This window comes from Aquarana catesbeiana, linkage group LG02 (assembly GCF_042186555.1).
Source record: "Aquarana catesbeiana isolate 2022-GZ linkage group LG02, ASM4218655v1, whole genome shotgun sequence".
In the NCBI taxonomy this organism is placed as follows: domain Eukaryota; kingdom Metazoa; phylum Chordata; class Amphibia; order Anura; family Ranidae; genus Aquarana; species Aquarana catesbeiana.
The window spans coordinates 263,375,883-263,402,970 of record NC_133325.1 but is presented as its reverse complement, the minus strand read 5'-3'; the positions used below and the strand labels follow the sequence as shown (position 1 = coordinate 263,402,970).

General features: G+C 45.0%; 1 protein-coding gene and 1 long non-coding RNA gene across 2 annotated transcripts in view; one reads left to right on the top strand and one right to left on the bottom strand.

The window, feature by feature from the left end:
- Nucleotides 1-27,088, bottom strand: part of GPC6 (glypican 6) — a 1,118,958-nt gene that overhangs the window by 130,505 nt on the left and 961,365 nt on the right. Inside the window, exon 6 of the mRNA XM_073614370.1 lies at nt 7,656-7,799. Within this exon, the coding sequence (XP_073470471.1) occupies nt 7,656-7,799 (144 nt within the window). The remainder of the gene's footprint in view (nt 1-7,655; nt 7,800-27,088) is intronic.
- LOC141127669 (uncharacterized) overlaps nt 1-27,088 on the top strand; it is a 212,925-nt gene that overhangs the window by 175,350 nt on the left and 10,487 nt on the right. The window lies entirely within an intron of this gene.

The window sequence follows — 27,088 nt, the reverse complement described above, 5'->3', positions numbered from 1 at the left end:
ACCTGATCCAGTGCTTGCACTCCCAGATGTGGGGATTGAACGCTGGCCTTGCAACTACCACACCTTTTTCACTAATATATTACTAGTGGTCAGATATTTATTGCAAGATTTTGGGAAAAAAATATGGTAACCACTTGAGGCTCTGTGATAGAATCCATAATACCCATGCCCAATTTGAGTTCTTATTTTCGGGAGCCTATTGTAAAGGATCGGTTTTCCAGAAAACCTGTCCCTGCTTGCTACACACAACAAATGTACAGTTGTGACCTAATGACCCAGTCTTGCTTCCATTATGACCACCATATTTTTTCCCAATTGCTCTTGGTGTTCTTAATAATTGCTTTGACCTAACTAAACCCTGAAGCATGACACTATTCAACTCTACTTATTAGCATCCCTTAGCTAGCTCAATCACATATCATGTTACATGATCCTGATCTCAGATATACCTTTTTGCAATAGGTAGTAAATCACATTACCAATATTGTCTTTGTAGTGACTGTTTTTTCACCTTTCTCTTCTTGGTTCCCTCCAGCCTTCCTCCTTACTCCCCTACCTTCCTCCCTTTCATTCTCTACCCTACCCCTTGTGTTTTACAAATGCCACATCTCACACCAATCAGTGCTCACCATGCTTGAGTGTAACTATGGAACTCAGGTGCATATTATGAATATTGAATCTATCTTATGCTACTGTAAAGATCATTTTCTGTTTTGTACCATGGCACACGTAGTAACCACAGTGCCTTATGAGTTTGGAATTTAAAAAAATAAAAAAATAAAATTATAGTTAAAAAATTTGCAAAATTGGAAAAAAGGGTCTCCTTTCATTTGCAAAAAACTTTATCATGCTTTGTACCAGAAACAATTTTATTGTTATTTTAAATGAATTATAGAAAAAAAGTGTATACGTTTTATTTACAGGAAAACTACTAAAAAAATCTAAGACTGGTCAAAATTGAAAAAAACTAAAACTTTTGTACTTGCTGCCAGAAAATTATTTTCTTGGAGTTCATTAAGGGACATAGAATCAGTATTAATTCTAACACATACTGTTAAACTGATGCCTACAGGAGATCTGACACTAACAAACATAGCTGTTAGTCAGATAGAACCTTTCCCACACTGATTATGCTCCAGTTTTATGTAAGCAATGGGTGGGAGTAGATCATAAAGACAGAGGGGTGGGACTGTGGTAGCTTACAGCTCAACAGCTGCCTGAAGAACCTTTTGTGTGAAGCTGGTATCAGTAAAGCTCTGAACAACCATCTGGTAAAACTTTGTGAACATGTGAACAGAAGAACAGGTGGCAGGCTTTCAAATATGAAGAACAGATTCCGGATGTTGAAGCCCAGCAACACTAACTGATCTAGTGGTGTGCATCAGACAAAAAAAGGAGGATCCTTATCCTGAACCCATAGGTTTGAATGTTCGGTGGCCTAAACCACTCAACAACCGAGGGACATGAGACATCTCTTATGGGTGAAAATTCTGTCGTAGAGAATCAACAGCCTAGAGATAAACTCGAACAGCTCACGTCACATCCAAACAATGGAGAAATATCTCCTTGGAATGTAACAGCACAAGTCAGAGAGATAAAAGCACAATGTCCTGGTTATGGTAAGAGGGAGAACTACTATAGGAAGAAATGGGGCCTTAGGGCTCAAGACACTCTTTATTCTGTGTAGCACCAGAAAAGGTTCTGTACAAGATAAAGCTGCTAATTCAGAAGCTCGCCTTGCAGAGTTGATGGCAACAAGGAAGCTACCCTGTGAGTGAGAGTAGGTAGAGGAATCTCTGCTAGGTTTGAAAGGGCAGCTTTTAAATAGCTGACAGAACCAGGTCGAGATACCACAGAGATATGTGTGGATGTACAGGTGGAGCTATGTGAATGACACCCTGGTGTTGATTAAGGCCAGACTGAAGAAAAGCAAGGGTACATGCCGCAAAGTACCTCTTGAGATGGAAATTCCTTGCCTTGCACCATGTGAAGTAGACTTTCCAGGTGCAGTGAATTCCTAGCTTTTAGGGGTACCTGGACTCGAACAGCCATGCCATAGACGCCAAAGACAGTGAAGAACGGTGGTAAACTGTAGGGCTGCAACTAAAGATTATTTTCATAATTTATTAGTTGGCCGATTATTGTTTTGATTAATCAATTAATCTCATAAAATCCTAAAAAAAAATGAATATGCCATTTTTTTGTTTATTTCAAATAATAATGAAAAACTGAGTGTTACACTCAACATAACTACTGAAGAAAATTCCTCATTTATTACTGACAATGCAGTGAGGGGGCTGGCCCTGAATGGGAGAGGGTACCGTACTGGAGGGTGGTAGGGAGTTAGCTAGTTTGGAGACGAGGCAATAGAGGAAGTAGGTTGGGAGGGAGGGAGTTTGGAAGAGAGGCATGTAGGACAGGAACTGGACCAGAGGGGGTTGCGATTGAAAGGGAGTTTGTTTGGACAGGGGACCAGACCCAAAAGGGGGAGAGCGGGCTGGAGGAACTGGACCGGATTGTGGGAAGGAGAGGTGGCGTCTCCGGACCAGAGTGTGGGAGTGAGAGGTCTGTGTATTCCTCAAACTGACACCAATGATGGGACACTATCCCCCCCAGGAACACCAATGATGGAGCATTATCCCCCCACGAACACCAATGATGGAGCACTATTCCCCCCCAGGAACACCAATGATGTGGCACTATTCTCCCCCAGGAATACTAATGATGAGGAAATATTTCCCCCAGGAACACTAATGATGAGGAAATATTTCCCCCAGGAACACTAATGATGGAGCATGATTCCCCCCCCCAGGAACACCAATGATGGGGCACTATTCCCCCCCAGGAACACCAATGATGGGGCACTATTCCCCCCAGGAACACAGATGATGGGGAAATATTCCCCCAGGAACACCAATGATGGGGCTCTATTCCCTCCAGGAACACCAATGATGGGGCACTATTCCCCCAGGAACACTGATGATGGGGAAATATTCCCCCCCAGGAACACCAATGATGGGGCACTATTCCCCCCCAGGAACACCAATGACAGGGCACTATTCCCAGGAACACCGATGATGGGGAAATATTACCCCCAGGAACACCAATGATGGGGCACTATTCCCCACCAGGAACACCAAAGATGGGGCATTATTCCCCCCCAGGGCACTTGTCCTCCCAGAAATATCATTCATGTCACTGTTTTACTTTGAAAAGTAAGCCTCTGTATGTATACCTTATTGATATCGCAGCTTGGCGCCCACGTGACCGGCTGCTTCTCTCTTCTCTCTATCTCCTCTCACGAGGCAGCAGTGCGGGTGGGGGTGAGAATCTCCCTGCTGACGTCAGAAAAGAGGAGGAGAGAGGCACCTGGGCCCGGTCACATGAGTTATGTTATGTGAAAGGTATACAGCAGCGCCGCCAGCTTGTACAGAGGGGAATATAGAAAGAACACTCGGACGAAGGCAGAGCTGACAGGCAGGGATGAAGGTGCGCTCTGTGACCAAGTAATCGGAGCAACTAATCGATAATGGAAATCATTGAAAACAAATTTCATTATTGATTATTATCGATTTTATCGATTAGTTGTTTTAGCCCTAGTAAACTGACCTTTTGAACAGAAGATTTGGCAATATGGGGAAGCCCGCAGAGAGTCTGCCACAAGTCTGTTGAGGTCCAAGATTACCACATTAATCTGAGCACGTTTTTTGCAGCAAGTAGCACTCGAATGCCTTCATTTTTGATTCTTAGAAGCAGATGAGGAAGGAGCTTTACAGATGGTAAGGCATGGATCAAGTTGAACAGATTCCATGGAGTTATCAGGGAATCTGATCCTATGGCTAGAGGATCCCTGAACTCAGGGACAAACCTGACTAGTTTGTTGTTGGATCTGGAAACCAGGAGATCCATGTCTGGTGTTCTCCACCTGTGACAGAGGTCTAGAAATATCTATAGGTGAAGGGCCATTCTGCACAATCCAGACATTGACCAATTTTCCTCGCAAAGAATGTGCACAGTAGATAGGGCTGGAAGATGAAGTGAGGCTGTTGGTTCCTCCCTAATGGTTGATTTACACCACTGCTGTGGCCTTGTCCAGCTAAATCCAGGTTGGATGATTCTAAAGTTTATAGGCCCAGTGTTGAAAGGATAACCAAATTACTCTGAATTCCTATATGTGGATTTTAGGACAAAATGCTTACATTGAAAGGATGCCCAGGAATCCTACCCAGCCTGTTAGGCTGGTGTCTGTCATGAGAATCTTCCAAACCGAGGACAGGAAAGATTTTCCTGAATTCAGAGCTGCATTCATGAGCCACCAGGCCAAGAGTAGCCTGGTCCTGGGAGTTGGATGCTTTATCTGGAGAATGTTTCTTCTTGTTCCACAGAGCTTGGATGTTGAGTTGTAACAGTCTTAAATGAAATCTGGCACACATAATAGCCTCAAAGGAGGCCATCAAGCCCAAAACCCTCATGCAAAAAGCAAAGGGATGATCGGTTCCAGAACTGCAGAACCTAAGAACCGAGATGTTGTCTTTGTGGGAGAAAAACCCATGGATTGGGTCTTATCTAGAAGAAGGAAAGGGTCTGCTTCTCTTAGCAGAGAAATAACATCCAGTCTCCTAAGACGCAAGCAAAAACTGGAGAATGATGGAATGGGAAGGGGTTAAGCTGGACATAGATAGATCAAAATCTGTCTGGTTTAGCAGGGACTGGCAGAATTTTGATCTATTTATGGGCTGTTCTCGCTAAAGAGAAGTCGATCTAATATTTGGCTCTAATATTTGGCTTCTCTCGATCAGGAATGTTGTAAATGTTTCATTCAGTCAGCATATGCAGCCAATCAGCTGCAGAATTGATCAGTATATTCAGACAGCAGAGGAGTCCCACTGTCAGAATAAAATAACACAGTGAGATGGATTTCTCCATCCACCTTGAATGTGTGAATTTGTTTTGTTTTTTTTTTGATCAGATGCCTGGCTAATGAAAAAAAAAAAAGGTCCATCTATGGCCAATTTTAGATCTGGCTAACTAAGAGCTTTGTTTGCTTTTGTCCAATCTCCTGTAGACAGCAGTATAACCAACTTGTCTCAAAGTTAATACCGATTCTTAAGGGCTGAATAAAAAAAAACAAAAAACACACAAAACAAGATAGTTGGAGGAATTCCTTCACCTGGACGTTGTATTCTGACAGTGGCTCCCCCTGCTGTCAGAATACACTAATCATCAGCAACTGATCAACAAAAAATTTCCAGTGATGAGCAAGAAAGGGCCACACACAGATCGAAATTTGATCTGTCTATGCCCAGCCTTAGGTATCACACTTTGCAGAAAGGCCTTGGTGCGGCAATGTGTCTTCACATATATTTGTAAATGCATGCAACCAAAAAATGCATGTCTAATCCAAATAACAGTTTTAATTTGTCTAGTTGGCTAGCAGGTAAATATGTTGGGGAATTTGTTGTACTGTATTGTTCTGTAAAATGCCCTGCCCAACTTCTGGAGCCTACAGTATAAGAATTTACACAGCCTGGGAAGCAGATATACTCTATCCTGGGCCATCTGAGACCATTTGTGCCCTGCTCTTATGTAATGTGCCCTTTCTTTATCTAATGTGCCCACCAACCCCCTGTAATCTGTCCACCTAATCCCCTGTAATCTGCCCTGCTGACCCCCTGTACTCTGCCCTGCTGAATCCCTCTTCTCTGCCCTGCTGACCCCCTCTAGTCTGCCCTGCTGACCCTTACAGTTTGCCATGCTGACACCTATTTTTTGCCATGATGAGCCCATGTGATCTGCCCTGCTAAACCCCATGTTCTGCCCTGCTGACCCTCTGTATGCCATCTTCCTGGCCCCCTGTACACTGCTTATCTCAAGTTTGACCCAGAATTAAGCATTTGTGTAGAACAAAATCCACAAGTTTCACATTAAATAGTATGTTTTAATATTTATTCTATTTGTAAATGCTTTTTCTAAAAATATTTGTTGTTATATCAACAGCTTGCTGATCACACCAATGTTCCATAAGATGTAGATGTGAACATTATTTCATGGGTTCCCCGGAATCTCAAACTTTTTGTCAAGGGTTCCTCCTAGGTAGAAAAGTTGAGAAACCCTGATCTAGTGCTTCTCTACCCAATGCCTTGAGTAAAGTACCTCTTCATGCAATTATAAGTTGTTATTTTGTTTAATGATCATTTGTTGTAATTTGCTTTGTATTTGTGTTTTGTTTCATTTTAGCAGAACTTTCCTATTTGTTAAGTCAATGGTGAGAAAATGCCAAACTGGGAACGTGAAGGAATTTGTTTTTTATCGCGCAATTTTTGAAACTCCTAAATACAGAGTAATCAGTCTTTTCTTAGCCAAAGACAATTTATGTAGTGCAATATTAATTTAAGGATCACTTTTTGTGTCATTATGCACAGCTTGGGCCTGGAGGTCTAATTATTTGTTTGATATGCTCTTTTCCAACACCTAGTACCTACAGTAGCTTAAAGTATAAATAAAAGCAAAACATTTTTTTTGTTTTTGTTCGAGTAGAGATAGCTTAGAACACCTGTCAGGTTTAATTGCTGTCTGTTCCCTGTTAAGGAGATTTACTTTCTCTATTTGACCTGTTTACGATGATCATTGAACGTGAAAGTAAAAGAAAGTTCCAAATTTTGGTTTGTCCCCAGAAAAGTAATAAGGGTGAAAATCTTCCAATGGGGACACTAGTTCTGATGACCTGAGGGTCCCCAAGGAATTCCCTTAATTTGCAGGGATTTTCTATGACTTCCTGTTTGACTATAGGACAGGAAGTAAAGGTAAATCCCTGCAATGGGACACAGATGGTGAAAAAAAAAAACCTGACAAGGGTGATATCCTCTCTAATGCCCCATACACACGGCCTGATTTTCCGACGGAAAATGTGTGATAGGACCTTGTTGTCGGAAATTCCGACCGTATGTAGGCTCCATCACACATTTTCCATCGGATTTTCCGACACACAAAGTTTGAGAGCAGGATATAAAATTTTCCGACAACAAAATCCGTTGTCGGAAATTCCGATCGTGTGTACACAAATCCGATGGACAAAGTGCCACGCATGCTCAGAATAAATAAAGAGATGAAAGCTGTTGGCCACTGCCCCGTTTATAGTCCCGACGTACGTGTTTTACGCCACCGCGTTTAGAACGATCGGATTTTCCGACAACTTTGTGTGACCATGTGTATGCAAGACAAGTTTGAGCCAACATCCGTCTGAAAAAATCCTAGGATTTTGTTGTCGGAATGTCCGAACAAAGTCCGACCGTGTGTACGGGGCATTACTCTATCCAAATGTTTTGCCTATAGTTTTACTTTAAAGCCAACTTGGTAAAAATTAAACAATAAAAAAGTTTACAGTGTTAATAAAAATAAAAATCAAAACATAACAAAAGTAAAACGATGTACCATATCCAACACCAACACTGTACAGGATTGTTTTGGTATAGCACTCCAATCTTTATGGTAGACTATAATCCTGTATTAATTGTTGCTGTAAGAGAGGAAATATGAATATTGGGTTATAAAGTTTTTTTGTGGTAATAAAACAGCCATACATATACAATTAAAGTACCAAATCTCATTCTTGCCATTTTGATATATAGAATATATAACGTATAGTAAGGGCATACCAATCTATCCATACTGGTACCAACAGCAGTTGTTGGTTTTTCATGTAAACTGTAGGGTTTAAAGTGTATGTTATATCTTCCCGAAAGTGATCTCAGTGTCCTCGAAGAACGAAGAGATTTAGGTTGACCACATCCAAGAAAGACCTGATGAAGACAAAATATATGTATGATAAAGTGTAACATACATTATTTAAAAATAGAAGTAAATATTATTGCATATATATGAAGTAATGAGCATTGTAGCATTCTTAGACTGACAAAAATGACCTGACAAGAGCAAGGCTGATCTTGCTTTTCTAACCAATCACTGAGGCATAAAATGAATATCCTACTTAGCATCTTTTTAAAACATTTTTACAATTAGCATTTGTATATGATTCACTGTAGCTTAAGACATTCCTTTGGCTGCAAAAAACTAGGACAATATTGTGGCCTTTTGAGAGTTCACGGTGATTGCTGATTGCAGCATAGTTATGCATGTATATATGAGATTATTAGGTACCTTTACAGAGTGAGGTGCAACAACTGAGTGGCCCTTGAAGCAGCTGAGTGTGCTTGGTGCTTCTTTGTGTATTTGCTTATATCTACATACATTTGTTTATGTCCATATGGGCTGAGATGTATACAGGGCCATCTTTTCCATCAGTGCAATTTTGTTTTCCACCCAACATCCCAAAAAACAAATAAACACACACAGACTTATGTATTGTATTGTATTGTAACTGTACTCTCTGCCCTCATGTTGTAGAGTGCTGCACAAACTTTTGGCGCTATATAGATCTTGTATAATAATCTCAAAAAACGTTAAAAACATAAACATGAAGAACTGGTCCACGCTCACTGATTGGTTGCTAGGGACAGGGAGACAGCGGGCTGGCTTGTAGCCAGAGCTTTTTTTTTCTTGGAGAATAGGTGCAGGAACTTCCTTGCAGAGCGACATAGAACAGCTCCAAATAATCAGCGCATTGAAAAAGGAGAAAGAGGCACAGAGTACCGCACTCTGTCTTGCATAACACAGAGGGCTTAGGAGTGCATACTGTGCAGTGCTGACGTGTTTGTATCATCTATTGCTCACTTCTGCACACCTCTTTGCTTACCTCTGCACCCCATCTACATTTTATCTCTGTATCCCCCCGTCCACAGCTTACCTCTGTATCCCCCCATCCACAGCTTACCTCTGTATCCCCCCATCCACAGCTTACCTCTGTATCCCCCCATCCACAGCTTACCTGTGTATCCCCCCGTCCACAGCTCACCTGTGTATCCCCTGTCCACAGCTCACCTCTGTATGCCCCTTCCACAGCTCACTTCTGTATCCCCCCCATCCACAGCTCACCTCTCGACCCCCAGCCACAGCTCACCTCTGTATCCCTCCGTCCACAGCTCACCCCTGTATCTCTCCATCCACAGTTTACCTCTGTATAACCCCTATTCACAGCTCACCTCTGGACCCCCGGCCACAGCTCACCTCTGTATCCCTCCATCCACAGATCCCCTCTGTATCCCCCTTTCACAGCTCACCTCTATATCCCCCTTCCACAGCTCACCTCTGGACCCCCGGCCAAAACTCATCTCTGTATCCCTCTGTCCACAGCTTACCTCTGTACCCCCCCATCCACAGCTCACCTCTAGACCCCCAGCACAGCTCACATCTGTATCCCTCTGACCACAGCTCACCTCTGTATTCCTCCATCCACAGCTCACCTCTGTATCCCCCCGTCCACAGCTCACCTCTGTATCCTCCCCATATAGCTCACCTCTGTATCTCCTCCCCCCATATAGCTCACCTCTGTATCCTCACCCCACATAGCTCACCTCTGTATCCCCCCCACATAGCTCACCTCTGTACCCCCTCCCATAGCTCACCTATATACCAGCTTACACCCCAATCTGTGGATGTGAAACAGCTTACACAACCTGCCCCTCCCTAAACCACTCTCACCTCTTTTCACAAAATTCACCCCTCCTCCCCACCTTGCACTATACCTCCAAGGCTCCAACCTCACTACAGCTGATTCTCTGCAGAAGCCCCCTCCCCCTCTCTCTACAGTTCTACACAGCGGTGCAACACAGTGCAGTGTCTGCCTAACAGACCTGTAGCAGTAGCACACAGCCAGAACACTTCACTTGGCTCTGTGCTACACAGGTCTGATAGGCGGGGGTGGGAGCGGGAGGAACACAGAGTGCCACTCACAGACACAGCCGCTCCGGTTCTGCAGCTCCTGACAAGGGAGAAGTGGGGCAAGCAGACTATCTAGCACATGCAGCCCACAGCTGTGCTTCTCCCCTGTCATAGCGTGGCCGCTTGGGAGAGCAAGAGGGAGGGGGATGGGGACGGTCGGCTGCACCCTCTACTCCGGGAAAACTGCGGGCAGCATGGGGCTCAAAGGGCAGCTGCTTTGGGCCCTCCAACAATGACTGAGACCTGGGCAGCTGGCCCGTTTGCCCCACATAAAGACAGCCCTGGATGTATACATTATGCGCCTCCGCCAATGTCACTGGTTACACATGTTACACAATGTAGCAGCTATTTTTTTTATACATTTGGGTATTTGAGTTATGATATCCAGGTTTCTGCTTTACAGATGTCTTTTTTGAGAAGAGCTGTAGCTATGACCAGGTTAATACTAATACTTATACTAGTCATATCCAGGCTAGTATTTTGTTTTTCTAATATAATATTTTTGGAAAAAAAAAAATAAAAGAAAAGGCAAAGACAGGGAAAAGGGAAAAGAAAAGGAGAACAAGGAAATGAAAAGAAAAGACAAAATAGAAGAAAAGGAAGGAAAATAAAGGAAAAAAGGGAAAAGGAAAAGAAAAGACAAAAGAGAAGAAAAAAGAAAAAGGAAAAGAAAAGAGAAGAGAAAAAGGAAAAAAAAAAGGCGAAAGGGAAGAAAGGGAAGGACAAGAAAAAAAGAGAAAAGGATAAAAAGGAAAAGGAAAAGAAAAAGGAAAAGAAAAGACAAAAGAGAAGAAAAGGAAGGAAAAGAAAAAAGAAAAGAAAAAAAAAAAAGAAAAAGAAAAGAATTGACTGTCTGTCATGGAACATCAGTGGCTCCAGTACTTTAGAGACAACTCACATTTTTAGAAGGATGTTAGCAAGCACATCCTCTGTATATATATCTCTCAGTGAAAGTTTTTTCAAGGCATATATAAAGAGCCCTAAGACTTTCCTTCCCCATTTTTGCAGCTTAATGTTCCCAACATGCCCAGAGCTCCCAAGATAAAGCAAGCATAAAATAAAGAATCCTGTGCCTATGTTCCTTCTTACCCTGTTGCTGTTTGGTAATTACTGTATGTCCTCGGTCATGTGACAATCTACTGTAATTCATCAGGCACCTATACTATCTAGATCCAATATTTATGAATGGCCAACCAGTATCATTGTATGTGAAAGATGAACATTGGCCATTGAATTTGCATTATTTAATTAGAGCAAATCTTGCTTATCATTTATTATGGACCAATCAGAACTGCAATAGCCCCAAATGCACAGTCATCTGATGATTTTAAACTATATGCAAAGGCACATCTGTAATTAATGTAGTAAATATTTTACAATTACTTGGGTATTCATTTTCAGAATTTGTTACAACTAATATTCAATATTAAAATTTATATTATCCGTAGGCTTTACACACTATTGTTTTAATAACCAGACACAGCAACAGCTGTTTTAAACTGTAAAATATGTTTATAAATTAATGTAGTAAGAGGAAACAAATATGTTTTAATAATGGGTACATAAATGTTTATGAATCATACCTATTTGCCAGAAATGATAAATAATAATGAGCATAGCAAACACAACATTGCATCATTATACCATACATAACGATATGTAATACTGGTGAGTTGAAGCGTTTACTGAATTTTATGTATTCTTTTATGTACCAGTAATCATCTACTCTTTAGGATTATAATTAGAGCATCCTGAATGTACCAAGTATAAAACAAGATAAAATCATTAGGATTGACTTATAAAAATGTATACAGCAAAATTGATTTTGGCCAGCACACGCAAACAGATTAGCGCTGTCTTGTGTATATTAAATTGAAAAAAAAAAAAAAGCCAACATTGATCTGGATGCTATTTACAACCTATATTTTTTATTTGTCCAAGCTTATATTGCCTTTAGTTAAAACTGCATGTCAAAATGTTCAGTACATGCAGGCATATAGAAATGGGAAATGATACGCATTTTGGAAAGGCTGATCTTTCCCTAACCCCATAGTCAATTAATATACCCATCTCAATAAAAGACCGTTAATTAGGTTCAGGAGGTAAAATGTGATAAGGCTAACTCAAACATTATGAGAAAATTTAAAGATGAATATTGAGGAAAGTAAAAATTCTTCCTTATAGTGAGTTTGCCCCCACACTGAGAGGGTTCAATGCTTATTTAAAGTGGTTGTAAACCTAGTTACACCACTTGTACCTACAGGTAAGCCTATAATAAGGCTTACGTGTAGCTCCTGTAAACATTTCCTAAACCTGCTTAGGTTTAGGAGAAACTTACCATATAAGCTTGCGCCAACATCATCGGTGCATGCGCACTGAAGAAACGGCCTGCTCGTGCCGTTTCTTCAGGGCTGGTGCGGTGACCAGAAGCTCCCATGCGCATTCGTGGAAGTAACTTCATCGCGGCTCTGGCCAATCACAGCGCTGGAGCCCACAAACCCAGAAGTAACTCCAGGAGAGATGTCGCCGGTCACAGCGTTGTGCGGGGTAATCTACCTTACCAAATCCTCAGCTCCTGCAGGCTCCCTCTGTGCTGCTAGACCAGTCCCTGCAGCCCCCTCTCCCCTGTGATTCAGCAGTCCCAGATCCTCTGATGTAATCAAGTACAATGCAGAGCTCATAGCCCTACACTGGATGTGAGGACCTGGAGGAGCAGCCCACTCATGAAGTGCGGGGGAGTAAAGAAGAGCAACGGCTGCTGGGAATTGGTGGATCAGAGAAGTAAAACCATTTTTCCAAACCCTACTTCAAGGTAGGATTTTTACTTTCCCGGCAGATAGGCGTCAAGCTTGTGTATATTATCTGCTGCCTATATATTTGGATCTTCTAATCTTTTTGACCAAAGGTAACCTCTGTTTATGTACTTTTTTGCTGAATGCAAGATCTGAATTATTGCTGTAATAGGTTTTCAAGTGTGCTTGTCGCAATACTAACAGATCTACAATATTATCTAATAAGGAATTCTAAATTACTGTCCTAAACAGACTAATTAAACTATGAGTGGTGGTATGCTGAACCTAAAACGGGTCAGTGAGGCTTTTTATAAGTTTTGGGTAGGATTAGAGAACAAGCACACATGTTCTTGTGCCTATTTATTTCAAATGATGCCTGCTTTTGTTTTTCCAGATGAATTTAAGGTGGACCTGATTGAAAAATTAGGCGTTGCTATGTTATAGGGAACATTTTGAAATGTTAAAGTAAGTAGAAGTCCAGTCATATCCTATATAAACTTAAACCTGCTCCCACCCCCATTCTAAGCCCTATACTAACTACCCTGTAGAGGAAAGATGGAGAGGAAAAGACCTAATCTAAATGCTGTCTGCCAGGTTTCAGTGATAGTGAGCCCTTGCTTGTAGATTTCCAACTCTAAGCCCCAGCCTGCTTCTTTACCAGGGCCCCTAATGGTGGGGATGGACTTGCAGCAAGCTGTAATCAGGCCACGGCCCCCAGGTATGCCCAGCTTAGGATGCGGAGACCACTAACATGTGCGGAGTACAAATAGCAGGAGACAGAAGCAAATCCAGGAAACAAGCCAAGGTCAGGGTGGGCGGTATTTAAATACAAACAGTAGACAAAGCAGGTGATTGGTACACGGGAAGTCAGACACTGAATACACATAATAGTAGGCAAACTGGAGCCCAGAGTAGAAGTTGCTCAGGCAACTGTGTCCGATAGGGAAGCAAACTGGGAGGCAGACCAAGAAGTAATAGAAGGGAAAGGAAATATAAACCCACAAAATAGCAGGCTTTGCCCATAAGTAAGCATAAAAGCCAAACAACAAATGTAAAAGGAATCACGGGTCTAGGAGAACCACTGCAGCAAGGAGGTAAAAACTACTGCAGGCTAAATAGTGACAGTGTCTGTCTGATTACGTGATCTCCAAAGCCGCCAGTTTCAGTGAATAGGAGAAATCGCAGACAACAGCTGTAAAGCCTATGTGGTGACATTACCCATAGACTTACTATGAGGCATCCATTGTTGGCTGTCCATTCTCTATCCAGAGGCTAGCCCTGGGAACTGATCATGTCACATGTTTCCTCTGCAGGGTAGTTAGTGTAGGACCTAGAATGGGGATGGGAGCAGGTTTAAGTTTAAATAGGATTTGACTGGACTTCTACTGTAAATGTACCCAAGCACTATCCTGAAGGATTTAACTTTTGTCTGAAATTTCTCCAGAAAAATGGCAGTGCAATTCATTTGCCTTGGCATTCTTGAGCTGCTGCCTCATATTTTTATATCTGCAGCTTGAGATCATTTAAGGCACTATGCTTCTGTCTTCTAGACTCATTAGATTTGGTGTCATTTGGTGTCATTGATGTCATTATCATATTATTTATCTCACTGGAAAGAAAGTATCTGAAGGTCTGCAGTGCAAACATCTCCGTGCTTCTGCTTTATTTATTCTGTGGATATGTGCTTCCTGCACCTTCACTGTTGCTTCTCATATATAGCCCCAATAATTATCAGATTACCAGTCATCAGGGGGCAGCTCTGATATGAGGAAGCAAAGCCCTGTCTCTATCAAGATGGCCACCTCTGCAAGTTTGAAAAAAGGCAATGCAAGTCAATAACAATGAAAAGATCAGCTGAAGGCAAATCACAGGCAGTATTAATGACCCTTGAGGGCCATTTGCCCTCTGTTTGCCTTTTTTGGGGACCCCTTCCATAGTACAGGCCCTCTTTAGGGTATTGTGTGCAGTGGTTCACACACGGAGCCATGGCTCGACTCCACTCCCTCCATCTTCTGATTGGCTCACGGGCTGTGATTGACAGCAGTGTGAGCCAATGGCTCCCCCTGCTGCCACAAGCCAATCAGGAGTGTGAGTCCCCAGACAGCCAAGGCTCTCGTGGACATTGCTGGATCGAGAGGGGGCTCAGGTAAGAATTAGGGGGGGCTGCTGCACACAGAAGGTTTTTTACCTTCATGCAATTAATTACGATTAAATACCGTATTTATCGGCGTATAACACGCACCGGCGTATAACACGCACCCCAATTTAGGAGGGAATTTTAAGGAAAAAAAAACTTTTAGGAGGGAAGTTGAAGGGAAAAAAACTTACATTTAAATGCCCATCATTGCAGCCTTGTCAGTGCAGCCTTGTCAGTGCAGCCATGTCAGTGCAGCCATGTCAGTGCAGCCATGTCAGTGCAGCCTTCCCCAGTGCATCCATGTCAGTGCAGCCTTCCCCAGTGCAGCCTTGTCAGTGCAGACTTCCCCAGTGCAGCCTTGTCAGTGCAGACTTCCCCAGTGCAGCCTTGTCAGTGCAGCCTTCCCCAGCGCAGCCTTGTCAGTGCAGCCTTCCCCAATGCAGACTTCCCCAATGCAGCCTTGCCCCAGTGCAGCCTTGCCCCAGTGCAGCCTTGCCCCAGTGATCCCTGCCATTCTGGGCTTCAAAATCGCCGACCGCGATTTGAAAATGGCGCCGCCGGCGCCGAAATACACAGAGCCGGTCCTCGGCTCTTCCTAGCGGCTCTCGTTCACTTTCGGCTCCACTCGTAGTCCCGAGCGGAGCTATCCGAACCTAGCCAAGTAGGTTCGGATAGCTCCGCTCGGGAGTACGAGTGGAGCCGAAAGTGAACGAGAGCCGCCGGGAAGAGCCGAGGACCGGCTCTGTGTATTTCGGCGCCGGCGGCGCCATTTTCAAATCGCGGTCGGCGATTTTGAAAATGTGACAGCTCGGGATCGCAGGGGATCGGCGTATAACACGCACCTGCGATTTTCCCCTGATTTTAAGGGGAAAAAAGTGCGTGTTATACGCCGATAAATACGTTATATTGTGCCTTTACAACCACTTTAACAAAGAACGTGCTGTACTTAGAATGCAGTAGTCAGGAGTAAGAAATGTAAAACACAGTGAGGGGAATTTATCAAAACTCGTGCAATCAGAATTTGGAACAATGCATGGCAATCAATCAGCTTCTATCCTCAGCTTGTTCAGCTTTAAAAATGAAAGCCATGAGTTGATTGGTTGCCATGCACACCTGCTCCAGATCCTGTCTGCTTTAGTTTTGATAAATTCTCCTAAGGGCTCATTCAGACAGGCGCTGAGACAGGTCCTGTATGCTGAGCCAATTTTTGCTGCATCTGCATCCACCAGAGAGCTTTACCTATAGAACTGGGTGCACAGATCCGAATGCAGACACTATGCATTTGGATACATGCATTTCTTCCTGTCTGCATGTCAAATTTTGACATTGACTATGTCCATGCAGCTGCTGCATCCCAATTGACTTTGACTGAACTGCCTGCACAGGGATGCACAGAACACCATGCATCCCCATGAGGTACACGGCCATTACACTGGGCATGGACTCATATGCTCCATGTGAATGAGGCCTAGTTGTCATGTGGGCCAGATTGCAGGAAAGTAATTGAAAGAGAAGTATGGGAATTTTATTTATGAATCATACTTACCTAGGTAGATGCTGCATCTGTCCACCGCCGGTTCTAAGGCTGAGAAATGAATAATCAAACAGCTGATCACCTGAGCAGAGAGCTGGTGGCTGTCAGTCTCTGGCTCTGTTCTGCCCCTCCACCCACCCTGGTGCTCACTGAAATGCTGGGCTGTGGAGGGGGCGGATATGGGTGCGATATTTTCCCAGCCTGGACCGACTCTGTGACATCAGCATTTCCTAGTCAAAGGCCTCCTCTGCACCCACCCCCTCAGTCCAAGGCCTCCTCTGCACTCCTCTCTCCTAGTCCAAGGCTTCTTTACAGCCCACCCCAAGTTAAGAGTCTCCTCTGCAACCTGCTCTCTGAATCTAGGTCCTTTATCAACCCCACTTTTCAAGTCCAGGGCCTCCTCTACACCCCCCAGTCCAGGGCCTTTGGTGTACTCCCCTCCCAGCCCAGGGCCACCTCTGTATGTCCCAGTCCAGGCCCTCCTCTGCACCCCCAGTCTAGGGCCTCCTGTGTACTCCCCTCCTAGTCCAATGCCTCCTCTGCACCCCCCAGTCCAGGGCCTCCTCTGCACCCCCCAAGTTCAGGGTGTCCTCTGCATCTCCCAAGTCCAGGGTCTCCTCTGCGCCCCCCAGCTCAGTGCCTCCTCTGCACCCCCCAGCCCAGGACCTCCTCTGCATCCCCCAAGTTCAGGGTGTCTTCAGCATCTCCCAAGTCCAGGGGCTCCTCTGCGCCCCCCAACTCAGTGCCTCCTCTTCACTCCACAGCCCAGGGCCTCCTTTGCACCCCCCCCTCAGCCCAGGGCCTTCACTGTACCCCTTCAGCCCAGGGCACCTCCCCCTCAGTCCAGGGCCTCCTCCACACCCCCCAGTCCAGGGCCTCCTCTGCACCCCCCCCAGTCCAGGGCCTCCTCTGCACCCCCCCAGTCCAGGTCCTTCTTTGAAACCTCCCCTTCTCTGGGATGCCTCATGCAGAAAAGACATAGGCTGTTTGGGCACTGGGCAGGACTAGGAGGGAAACCTGCTTATACATTAAACTTGATCGGGTGGCAGCGGTTCCCAGTGCAGGTCTGGACGGCAACCCTGGCGGCGCCCCCCTAGATGCGTCACCTGGGCCAGGCGCCCCCCCTGCCCCTCTAGTTTCGGCCCTGATTGTGTGTCCTATATGAGCCCTACCCACACCGGTTAAGCTCCATTTTTTCATAGCTTTTCCCTCTCCATCCAATTTTCTTGTGCAGCTTCTTCTTTCTTCACAACGACGTCTCAGACCACCAATGGCAGCTAATCAACAGTTGCCATGGGAAAATGCTTACCCATTTTTTTGGGCCAATTTTAAAAGGTAACTCCACTTTCATGGGAAAAAAAATAGCAAATAAAGAAAAAATAATATAGCGTATACAATTGTAATGTTATTAAAAATGACCTTTCCTTTTAAATCTACAGCGCTGTTATTTTCAGAAAATGCATCACAATTTGGCTACCTGGAGTTGTTCTGTACACAGAATGTGTACAGAATGCCCCCCAGAAACAGAATTTCCTGCTTGTGTGATTGGCTCACCAATTTTCCCAGAAGTCTGCACTAATCGAAGTCAGATTTCAGGCATTCCCTGCAACTAAAATGGCATTTTTGGTGAGATACTCCCAATAGGAAATCACATCTAAAGGGATGGATGCAGGCCCAGAAGTTTTCCTCAATAGAGCCCTGCAGGTGCACAGGTAATTGATGATTTTGAAACCACTCCCATTAGATTCACTTTCCCACATGGATACAGACAAACACACATGGATTTCTTCAGAATAACAAAAGGTAGGAATCTGCAACAAAGTATGTTAAAATCCTTGCAATGTACATAGATCACCCAGAGGGGAATGTTTTTTCTCAACAAAAGTGGAGTTACAAATTGAGGAAAAGGATAGTGTTTAACTGTTTTTTAAAAAGATAAACTTACATTATTATTTTTGCTATGCTGCAGAAACTCCATTATAAAGAGTAATATAGTAAAGCCTGTCAAATCGACACAATTCACTAAATATGTATTCAGCTCGATGACCTCCTTATTCATTTATTAGCAATATTTCTGGGTGATTGTAATGATTTAACAAGCAAGTGCAGCCCTTTTGTTCTGCGATGCTTGGCCTCAGCTACACTGCTCTAAAATGGCTGACAGGAAACAGAATAGAAAATCTCTGATCAATAGCAATAGAGTGCCATGGCTTTATAACTACCTCACATTCTTTGTAGAAGTAAATTCAGTAAAATAATATGAGTACCTGTCTGAGGGTGCTAATGGTTGTAGTTAAAATGCATAGAAAGACTTTTTTAAGCCTACCTTTTAAGCCTACTTTAATGGTTATTTTCCATGGAAAATAATAAAAACGATACTCGCATCATGGCATGCTACCTTAGATTGACAATTTGAGCTGTTACATTTTTCAAGAACAATCCAAGTCAATTAAGAGTTTAATATTACCTAGCAAACAGCTGTTGGCATACTGCAGAATACCAATAAATTGCATCCTTCTGATCAAATAAAGAGCTTAAATTGGAAGACGAGAAATAACTATCATTTCAGAAGTTTATTATTATGTCAGAGTCTTCCTAAAATAGAGCAAATTGAACAAGTAAAAGAGCAGATCATTTAATGGTGTATCTCCTAAGTAAAAGCAAAGTATGCTGTTTAAAATGTGAAATATAAGTGCCGCTGTATGCTCTGCACTAAGCTGATCAATAAACAACTTTGACCATCTTTTTCATTTAGGACTAATAACAAAACAAACACCAAGGGCTTTCTGTGCAGCTTATAGCAACAGCCATTAAAAGATTTACAAAAACCATGTAAGCATGAGATACAGCTATAAAAGATTAACTTGAAAATTCTGTTTTGAATTCATATATATTTTTAATTCTTTAGGATATTATCAACAAAATCCCCATTTGCAACTGCTTACTCCTTCACCCACCTTCTCCACCCCACAGCTTATATATATCACCCTCATTCCTGTCTTCACCTTATTACTGCACATATCAGCTCCTGCTAATTCTGAACCCATATACCAATAAAACCTGCAGGCCACTGGGACGTGTCCCCCCACATAAGTCACACATATCACCTCTCTTACCCTTCTGCTTCTCCTAACTTCTGGAGATATTTCTCCAAATTCTGGACCACCATCATTTACCTTCGGCCAACATACCCAGCACCCCCCATCCTCTGATAGCAGCCGGAATCCACACAATCTCATCTCTATTCCTCTTCAGCCTAGAACCAGCCTCCCCTTCTCCTGTGCCCTTTGGAATGCCCGCTCTGTTTGTAACAAACTCACTACCGTCCATGACCTATTTATCACAAACTCCCTGAACCTACTTGCAATTATTGAGACCTAGATTCAAGAATCTGACCTTCCTTCTCCTGCTTCTCTCTCCTATGGTGGCCTCCTGTGGACTCACTCTCCCAGGCCTAGTGGTTGCAAAGGAGGTGGTGTTGGAATTCTCCTATCCCCTCAAAGCACTTTTCAGGTTCTACATCCACCCCCTCTCTGTCCCTCTCTTCATTTGAAGCTCACTGTTTTCATCTATTTTCTCCAGTTTCATTGAGAATTGCTGTGATCTATCGGCCCCCTGTACCGGTATCAAACTTCCTTGATGACTTCTCTGCCTGGCTACCCTACTTTCTCTCCTCTGAAGTTCCAACTATCATTCTTGGTGACTTCAACATCCCTGTTAATCTTAACACTCCCGCTACTTCTAAGCTGCTGAACCTAACCTCCTCTTTTGACCTAAAACAATGGACAAGCGCTTCTACTCACTCTGTTGGCAACTGCCTTGACCTCATATTCTCCTACTTATGCACTCTGCACACCTTCTCCAATATTCCCTTTCCTCTCTCTGATCATCACCTTATTAGTTTCACTCTCTCCTTGTCTGCCTCCTCCTTGCCTTTCAACTACCAAACTATTACCCGTAGAAACCTTCGCCATCTTAACCCTTCTCTTCTTTTTTCTGCTACAGATTGTCTCTACGACAAAATCTCATCCCTGTCCTGCCCCAACTTGGCCACTTCTGTCTACAACAGTTCACTATCATCCACCCTGGATACCCTCGCCCCTCTCACTACGCACAGAATCAGGCCCCGACCGCTACAACCCTGGCAGACAGACAATACCAGAAGCCTCAAAAAACGTAGCCGCGGGGGGCGTGGCCTGACCTGGCATGGAGAAGGACGTCTAATCCCAGAGCTCCATCCGCCATAGGAAAAGCTACCTAAACTCTGAGGTATCTCCTTCACATACCGAGCCCCCAGAGACCTAACCTGGTCACAATCTCACAACATTCCGGAGATGTTGAGGGCCAGTAGAGGCAATATGGCGCCTTCCCGCACACTCGCAACCACAGCCCCTACCTCCACATCACACTACGTCCCAGACCTCTATCAATGCACAATCCACAGAGGGGGACGATTAACTTGCAGGATCTACGATCGATTGCAGACGACATCAAAGATACCCTCTCTGCTGCTATATCTGAGCTTAGGCTGGATCTTCGCGCCCTGAATGATCGTGTACAGACCATGGAGAAGGTGACTGATCGCCATGATACCGCTATAATCTCTAATACTGACCGCATAGATTACCACACACTGCAGATGCGGGACATGCAGCGCCACCTCGAAGACCTCGATAACAGGGAGTCGGAGGCACAACCTGAGAATCAGAGGTCTTCCGGAATCCATCGAGGGAGACCGTATCTCGCAGGAAGTAGTGAGCATCTTTAATGGCCTCCTTCATCAACCTCCACAGACCCCCATCGCCATGGAAAGAATTCACTGCGCACTTCGTCCTAAAGGCAGGGAGAGTGACCCCCCCGTGTGACATAATCTGCTGCATAGTGGACTATAAGTTGAAGGAGGAAATCATGCAGCGAGCCAGGGGCAAACACCAAATCTTTCACGAGGGAACCCTCATTCAGATCTACCAGGATCTCTCGGGTATCACTCTGCAGCATAGGCGAGATCTGAAACCCCTTTTGGATACCCTTAGAGGGAAAAATAACCCATACAAATGGAAGTTTCCCTTTTGCCTCTCGGCCTCAGCGCATGGCCGCACCGCTCTCCTCAAGGTACCTGAAGACTTGCCACACTTCTGTGACACGCTTGGCTTCCCAGTGGTCCTAGTACCGAATTGGTATGCAGCCTTCCGCCCCACATCCTCACGACGTGATATGCTCCGGGAGGAACCCATTGATGCTCAAACATCCAGACACCGCAGGAGACGTTCACCCTCCACCCTCAGGAACCCCTCCGGATACCGCCACGGTCCCAGAGAAGCAAGCCCCACAACTTCGCCTTGGTACAGAAGAGCTCGCAGGGACCGCTAAAAACTGTTGAAAGGGTCACCAACACCCGTCAGTGCCTCCGAGGTTCTGACACCCATCAGTGAGTTTTAAGTTCTTTCTTTTTACTGTTGCTCTAGTGGCACGTTTCTACACTTGATTTTTCAGTGCCCGTTCTGGACATTATTGGCTTAGGGTCCTGACCTTTTATTGTTTTGCCTCTCTCTCACATCCTCTACCCACACTGAAGAACCCTCTGTTTAATGACTATTCATCTCCACCTCACTCACTTTGTGAGACCAATGCTCTCACTGAACTACTCAGCATTAAGCCAGACACTACATTCACCAGGATGCATAGCGGTATTGGACTCCACCCCACACCTTCCGCTTAAGCCCCATCGCTACGCTTATCTACGTGGACACTAAGGATTCGCTCTTCAATCAAGCCTATCCCAGGATGTCTTCAACTCTAGCGACGCACCTCATCTCCTCGCACCCATCCAATTGACTGCATCGGTGACGCCTCAGACGAACTCACACCACCCAGCAGCTCACCGGGATTTCAGATAATCTGGTTCATATGACCCGCGTATCCGAGGCCCCTCCTGAATGGACACACGTGGGACTTACAAGCTGACCGCCCATACCCCTCTGTCCCAGCTGGAACTTTCGGGTAACGTTCAAGTGTCTCCCAGGTTCAAATACCACATGCCTTTTACTGCTTATCGTATGTTTTCTGCAGCAGACCCTACTCAATGTTTTTACATATGCAAAGCTTACAGTAGTGGGTGCAAAATGCTTAAAGGTCTGACATACCTACCAGAGGGGTGACAATGGAGGCGGCCCACCCATTGCGTCTGGGCTGCACCTATTGACGCGCCTCTCCCATTCTCCATTCTTCATAACTGGCACACACCACCTGCCAAAGCCCTCCCCTTCTTACTGGTGAATGTATCTGACCAGATAGAGGGGGCCTGGATGGTGGTCGGCTCACCCCTAACGATCGGGGCTGGTGGTTGGCCCCTGGGCTTGCTAATCACTCACCCACGTCCTGCTCACCATAAGACGATCTAGTGACTCTGTCTTTAAGGTGCAAGATCAGATTACAAGATCCCAGATTAATTGCTCGTACTCTATAATCCTCACTGAGATACGCACAAGGTCTAGCTGGGCAACACATGCAAACACTACCTCCTCCTGTTGCTATACACCACTCCTGTGGCGGCAGCTCATGTTCTCACTTCTTTTCCCTACTTCTTTCTGTCTCTCCCTGCCCTGGTTTAGGTCAACCCCCGCACGGGGGTGCAGCTCCCCTAACAGGGACTCGCGCGCCGCTCACGTTCCGTATCACTCCGATCCCAAACCCTCGAGGCTGCTGGAAACTTTGTTCCACACCTCTTCGGATCATTCCTTGCCGCTCGTACCCTTGATTCTCAAGTACCTCTTACTCCCCCGACCCCATCCCCCCCACCCTCACCTCTGTCCTAACCCACCCACACCCCACCAATGGCGAACCCACAAGTCACTAGCTCGCCTCAGGTGGCTAGACAGCCTCAACACCACACTCTCAAATTATACTCCCCGAACATCAGGGGCCTCAACACACCTTAAAAACGGTCTAAACTCCTATACTCTCTAAAACAATCTAAAGCTCACATTGCACTTATACAGGAAACCCATTTCCATACGAATTCCATCCCCAAACTTAAAGACCAACATTTCCCCACTGCCTACCATTCCTCCAACTCAGAGGCAAAATCTAAAGGGGTAACCATCCTCATTTCGAGAAATTGCCCCTTTCAGGTTACTGACGCCAAAAGAGACCCACTAGGCTGCTTCCTCTTTCTTAAAGGCACTCTATATCACATGCCCCTTACGATCGCCAACATTTACACCCCCAATTCAGGCCAAGTCACCTTCTTTCGCAATGCCCTTCAACTACTCTCCAGCTTCCTATCAGGAACACTTATTATCGGTGGTGATTTCAATGTGTCATTGACACCAGCGGTCGACACATCGAATGGCACATCCTCTTTACCTTACAGGACCTTAAGGGCGATCAAACAGCAGCTTAGTAACTTACTACTCCATGACACATGGCGCACGTTACATCCCAAAGATAAAGATTTTACTTTTTCTTCCGCTCCAGACAAAAAATACTCTAGACTGGACCACTTCTTTCTTTCCTGAAACGACCTAACGAACCTCACCAAAGCTACCATTGACCCAGCCATACTTTTGGACCACAGTCCCATCTCCATGACCCTACAACTGACCTCACCACACATGAAGACGCGTATCTGGCGCCTTGACAATTCCCTGCTCAATGACGAGATCAATATTCAAAAACTAACCACATGCCTATCTAACTTCTTTAAGGAGAACTCCTCACCAGATGTAGCACCCGCAGTTACTTGGGTCGCACACAAATGTTTCATTCGCGGCAAATTGTTCACAATGGCATCTCACCAAAATAAACTTCAAACCGCACGCATTGCTGAATTAACCACGCACATTCGCTCACTCGAACAAAAACATAAAGCTTCCCTCGCTAACTCTGCCCTATCCGAACTGTCTCAGGCACTGGAGGACCTCTTGGATGTGTTAAACGCCAAACTGAAGCGTGAGTTCGCATTGACACAAAAATTATACTACGAGTTTGGCAACAAAGCCGGCAAACTCTTAGCGAGGGCCCTTCAATCCAAAAAGGCTTCACACACCATTCACAAAATTAACAACACCAGGGGCGATGCAGTGGTCACCAATGAAGGCATCTCCTCCCAATTTATACAGTATTTCTCCAAACTCTACAACCTCCCAACGTCCCAACCCACTGAATCTAAAGTTAACCGTCTGAAGGCCATTAACGACTTCTTAACGCAATTCGGCCCAACTCCTCTCTCCCCTGAAGATGCACAAACTCTAGACCTTCCACTTTCTACTGAAGAACTCCTCCTTGCATTGAAACAAATGAAGACGGGCAAAAGCCCGGGTCCAGATGGCTTTTCGGCTAGCTACTACAAATCCTTCCCGACCATTCTCCTCCCACACCTAGCCAAAGCCCTTAACAACCTCTCACCAAACTCGGCCGCACATAACAACTTACTTGAAGCCCATATCACACTTATACCTAAACAAGGCAAGGACCCCACATTGGTCACTAACTACCGCCCCATTTCGCTACTAAATGTGGACCAAAAGCTATTAGCCAATCGCATTCTCCCCTTCATTCCAACTCTGGTCTCACTTGAACAAGGGGGTTTTGTCCCTGGCCGGGAGGCCAGAGGCATCACCACGGAAGCCCTAAACATCCACCACTGGCTCTCTAAATCATCTACACAAGGCTTCTTCCTCTTGCTGGATGCAGAGAAGGCGTTCGACAGGGTGGCCTGGGACTACATGGAGGCCACGTTACGTGCGGTGGGACTACCACCCCGCATGCTCCAAATGATTTTGGCCCTTTATGTCTCTCCGAAGGCCAGACTCTGAATCAACGGGGGACTGTCGGACGCCTTCTCTGTATCCAATGGGACGCGTCAGAGTTGCCTTCTGTGACCCCTAATATTCATACTGACCATGGAACCCATGCTTCGTAAACTGAGACTTAATCCCACTATCAAAGGCATAGACATCCATCGTAATCAGTATAAAATGGCAGCATATGCCGATGACATCTTACTTTTTCTCACAACCCTCCCCAACCTTCTAGCTGACTTCGCCCTTTTCAAATCCCTATCCAACCTACAAATCGATTTAGACAAATCTAAAGCCCTCAATGTCAACCTGCCGATTGAAACAGTCAACCTATGCAAACACAACTTCCCATTTGTTTGGGAACGTTCCGAAACATCCTACCTTGGCATCAAAATCACTACCAACTTAAAAGATTTATACACCAAAAATTTCTTGCCGCTGCTCCAGTCCATCCAAAGTGATCTCCAGAAGTGGCATCTGGGCTCTTTCTCTTGGATGGGTAGAATAGCGGTAATAAAAATGAACATTTTGCCCAGAATCCTCTACCTCCTCCAAGCCATACCGATCAAGATACTGGCCTCCTTCTTTTCTTCCTATAAAAATATTTGCAGGTCTTTTGTATGGTCCGCCAAACGCCCACGAATTAGCTAGGAGAGGCTGGTTCTTCCCAAACAGCTGGGAGGCCTGGGTATTCCAGACCTTCAAAAATACCACTGGGCCTGCCACCTGACCAGACTGGTGGACTGGCACGTCCATCGCTCTTCCAAAGACTGGATCCGGCTTGAAGACTCCTTTTCGAACCTCCCCATAGCTGACTTGCCCTGGATCGATCACACACACATAACCAAAGAGCTCTTAGCGCACCCGTTCATTGGCACCACTTTATCGATATTTAAACTAGCATGCAAAACGCTCGCTTTCACCCCCGCGCCAGGCCCAATGACCCCATTGGTCAACAACCCAGACTTCCCCCGGGATTGAAACTGAAAGACCCGACCCTCGAAACACTCTCTTCGCGAGCCAGAGCACATGACTTCTTCGTGAACGGGACCCTCTTACCCTACCCTACTCTATCTACACACCTACCTAACCACGACATACCCTTTTATAAATATCTACAACTGAGACATTTCTTCCAATCCCATCAATGCAACCCCCCTTGGCATAGGGAACTCACACAGCTTGAAATTCTCTGCTCCAGAACTGAACCCCAAGGTCACCTAATTTCGACTATTTACTCTCTCATGTTTTCCCGACACAAGGTCAAGGATGACAAAATTGTGCGTCAATGGGAGCAGGATTTATCCATAGATCTCACCCCGTCAGATTGGGACCGCATATTCACCATCATGCACAAGGGCACCATTAATGTCTCAACTCAGGAAAATAGATACAAACTGTTCTCGAAATGGTATAGGACGCCAGACAAGGTTCATCACTTTCACCCCTCCATCACCCCGACTTGCTGGAGATGTAATGCAGCCCGTGGTACCCTACTACACATCTGGTGGGACTGCACCCTTATACAACCATTCTGGTCAGAAATTCACAGACTGATCTCCCACATCACCACGCGCACACCAACCTTCTCACCTGCCACCTATTTACTACACCACAACACTAAGTCCTGCAGCTCCTATAAAAAAATCCCTGACCCTACACCTCATCAATGCGGCCAATTTATGTATCCCCGCCCTATGGAGGAACTCCACCCCCCCAACGGTGAAAGACTGGATCCGTAGGGTTGACAGAATAGCTGACATGGAACAACTTATATGCCAAGCTAATGACAACCCGACCAAATATAACACTACCTGGGCATGCTGGTCACATTACAGGCAATCCCAAACACAGAACGCTTTATCTCAAACATCAACACCTGCACCCTAAATGCGTCTAACTGTCTTCCACCACAGGTCCCCCCACCTCATTCACCCGCCATCCCCCCCCTCCCTCACACCACACCTCCCTTTCCACGTTGAGATAC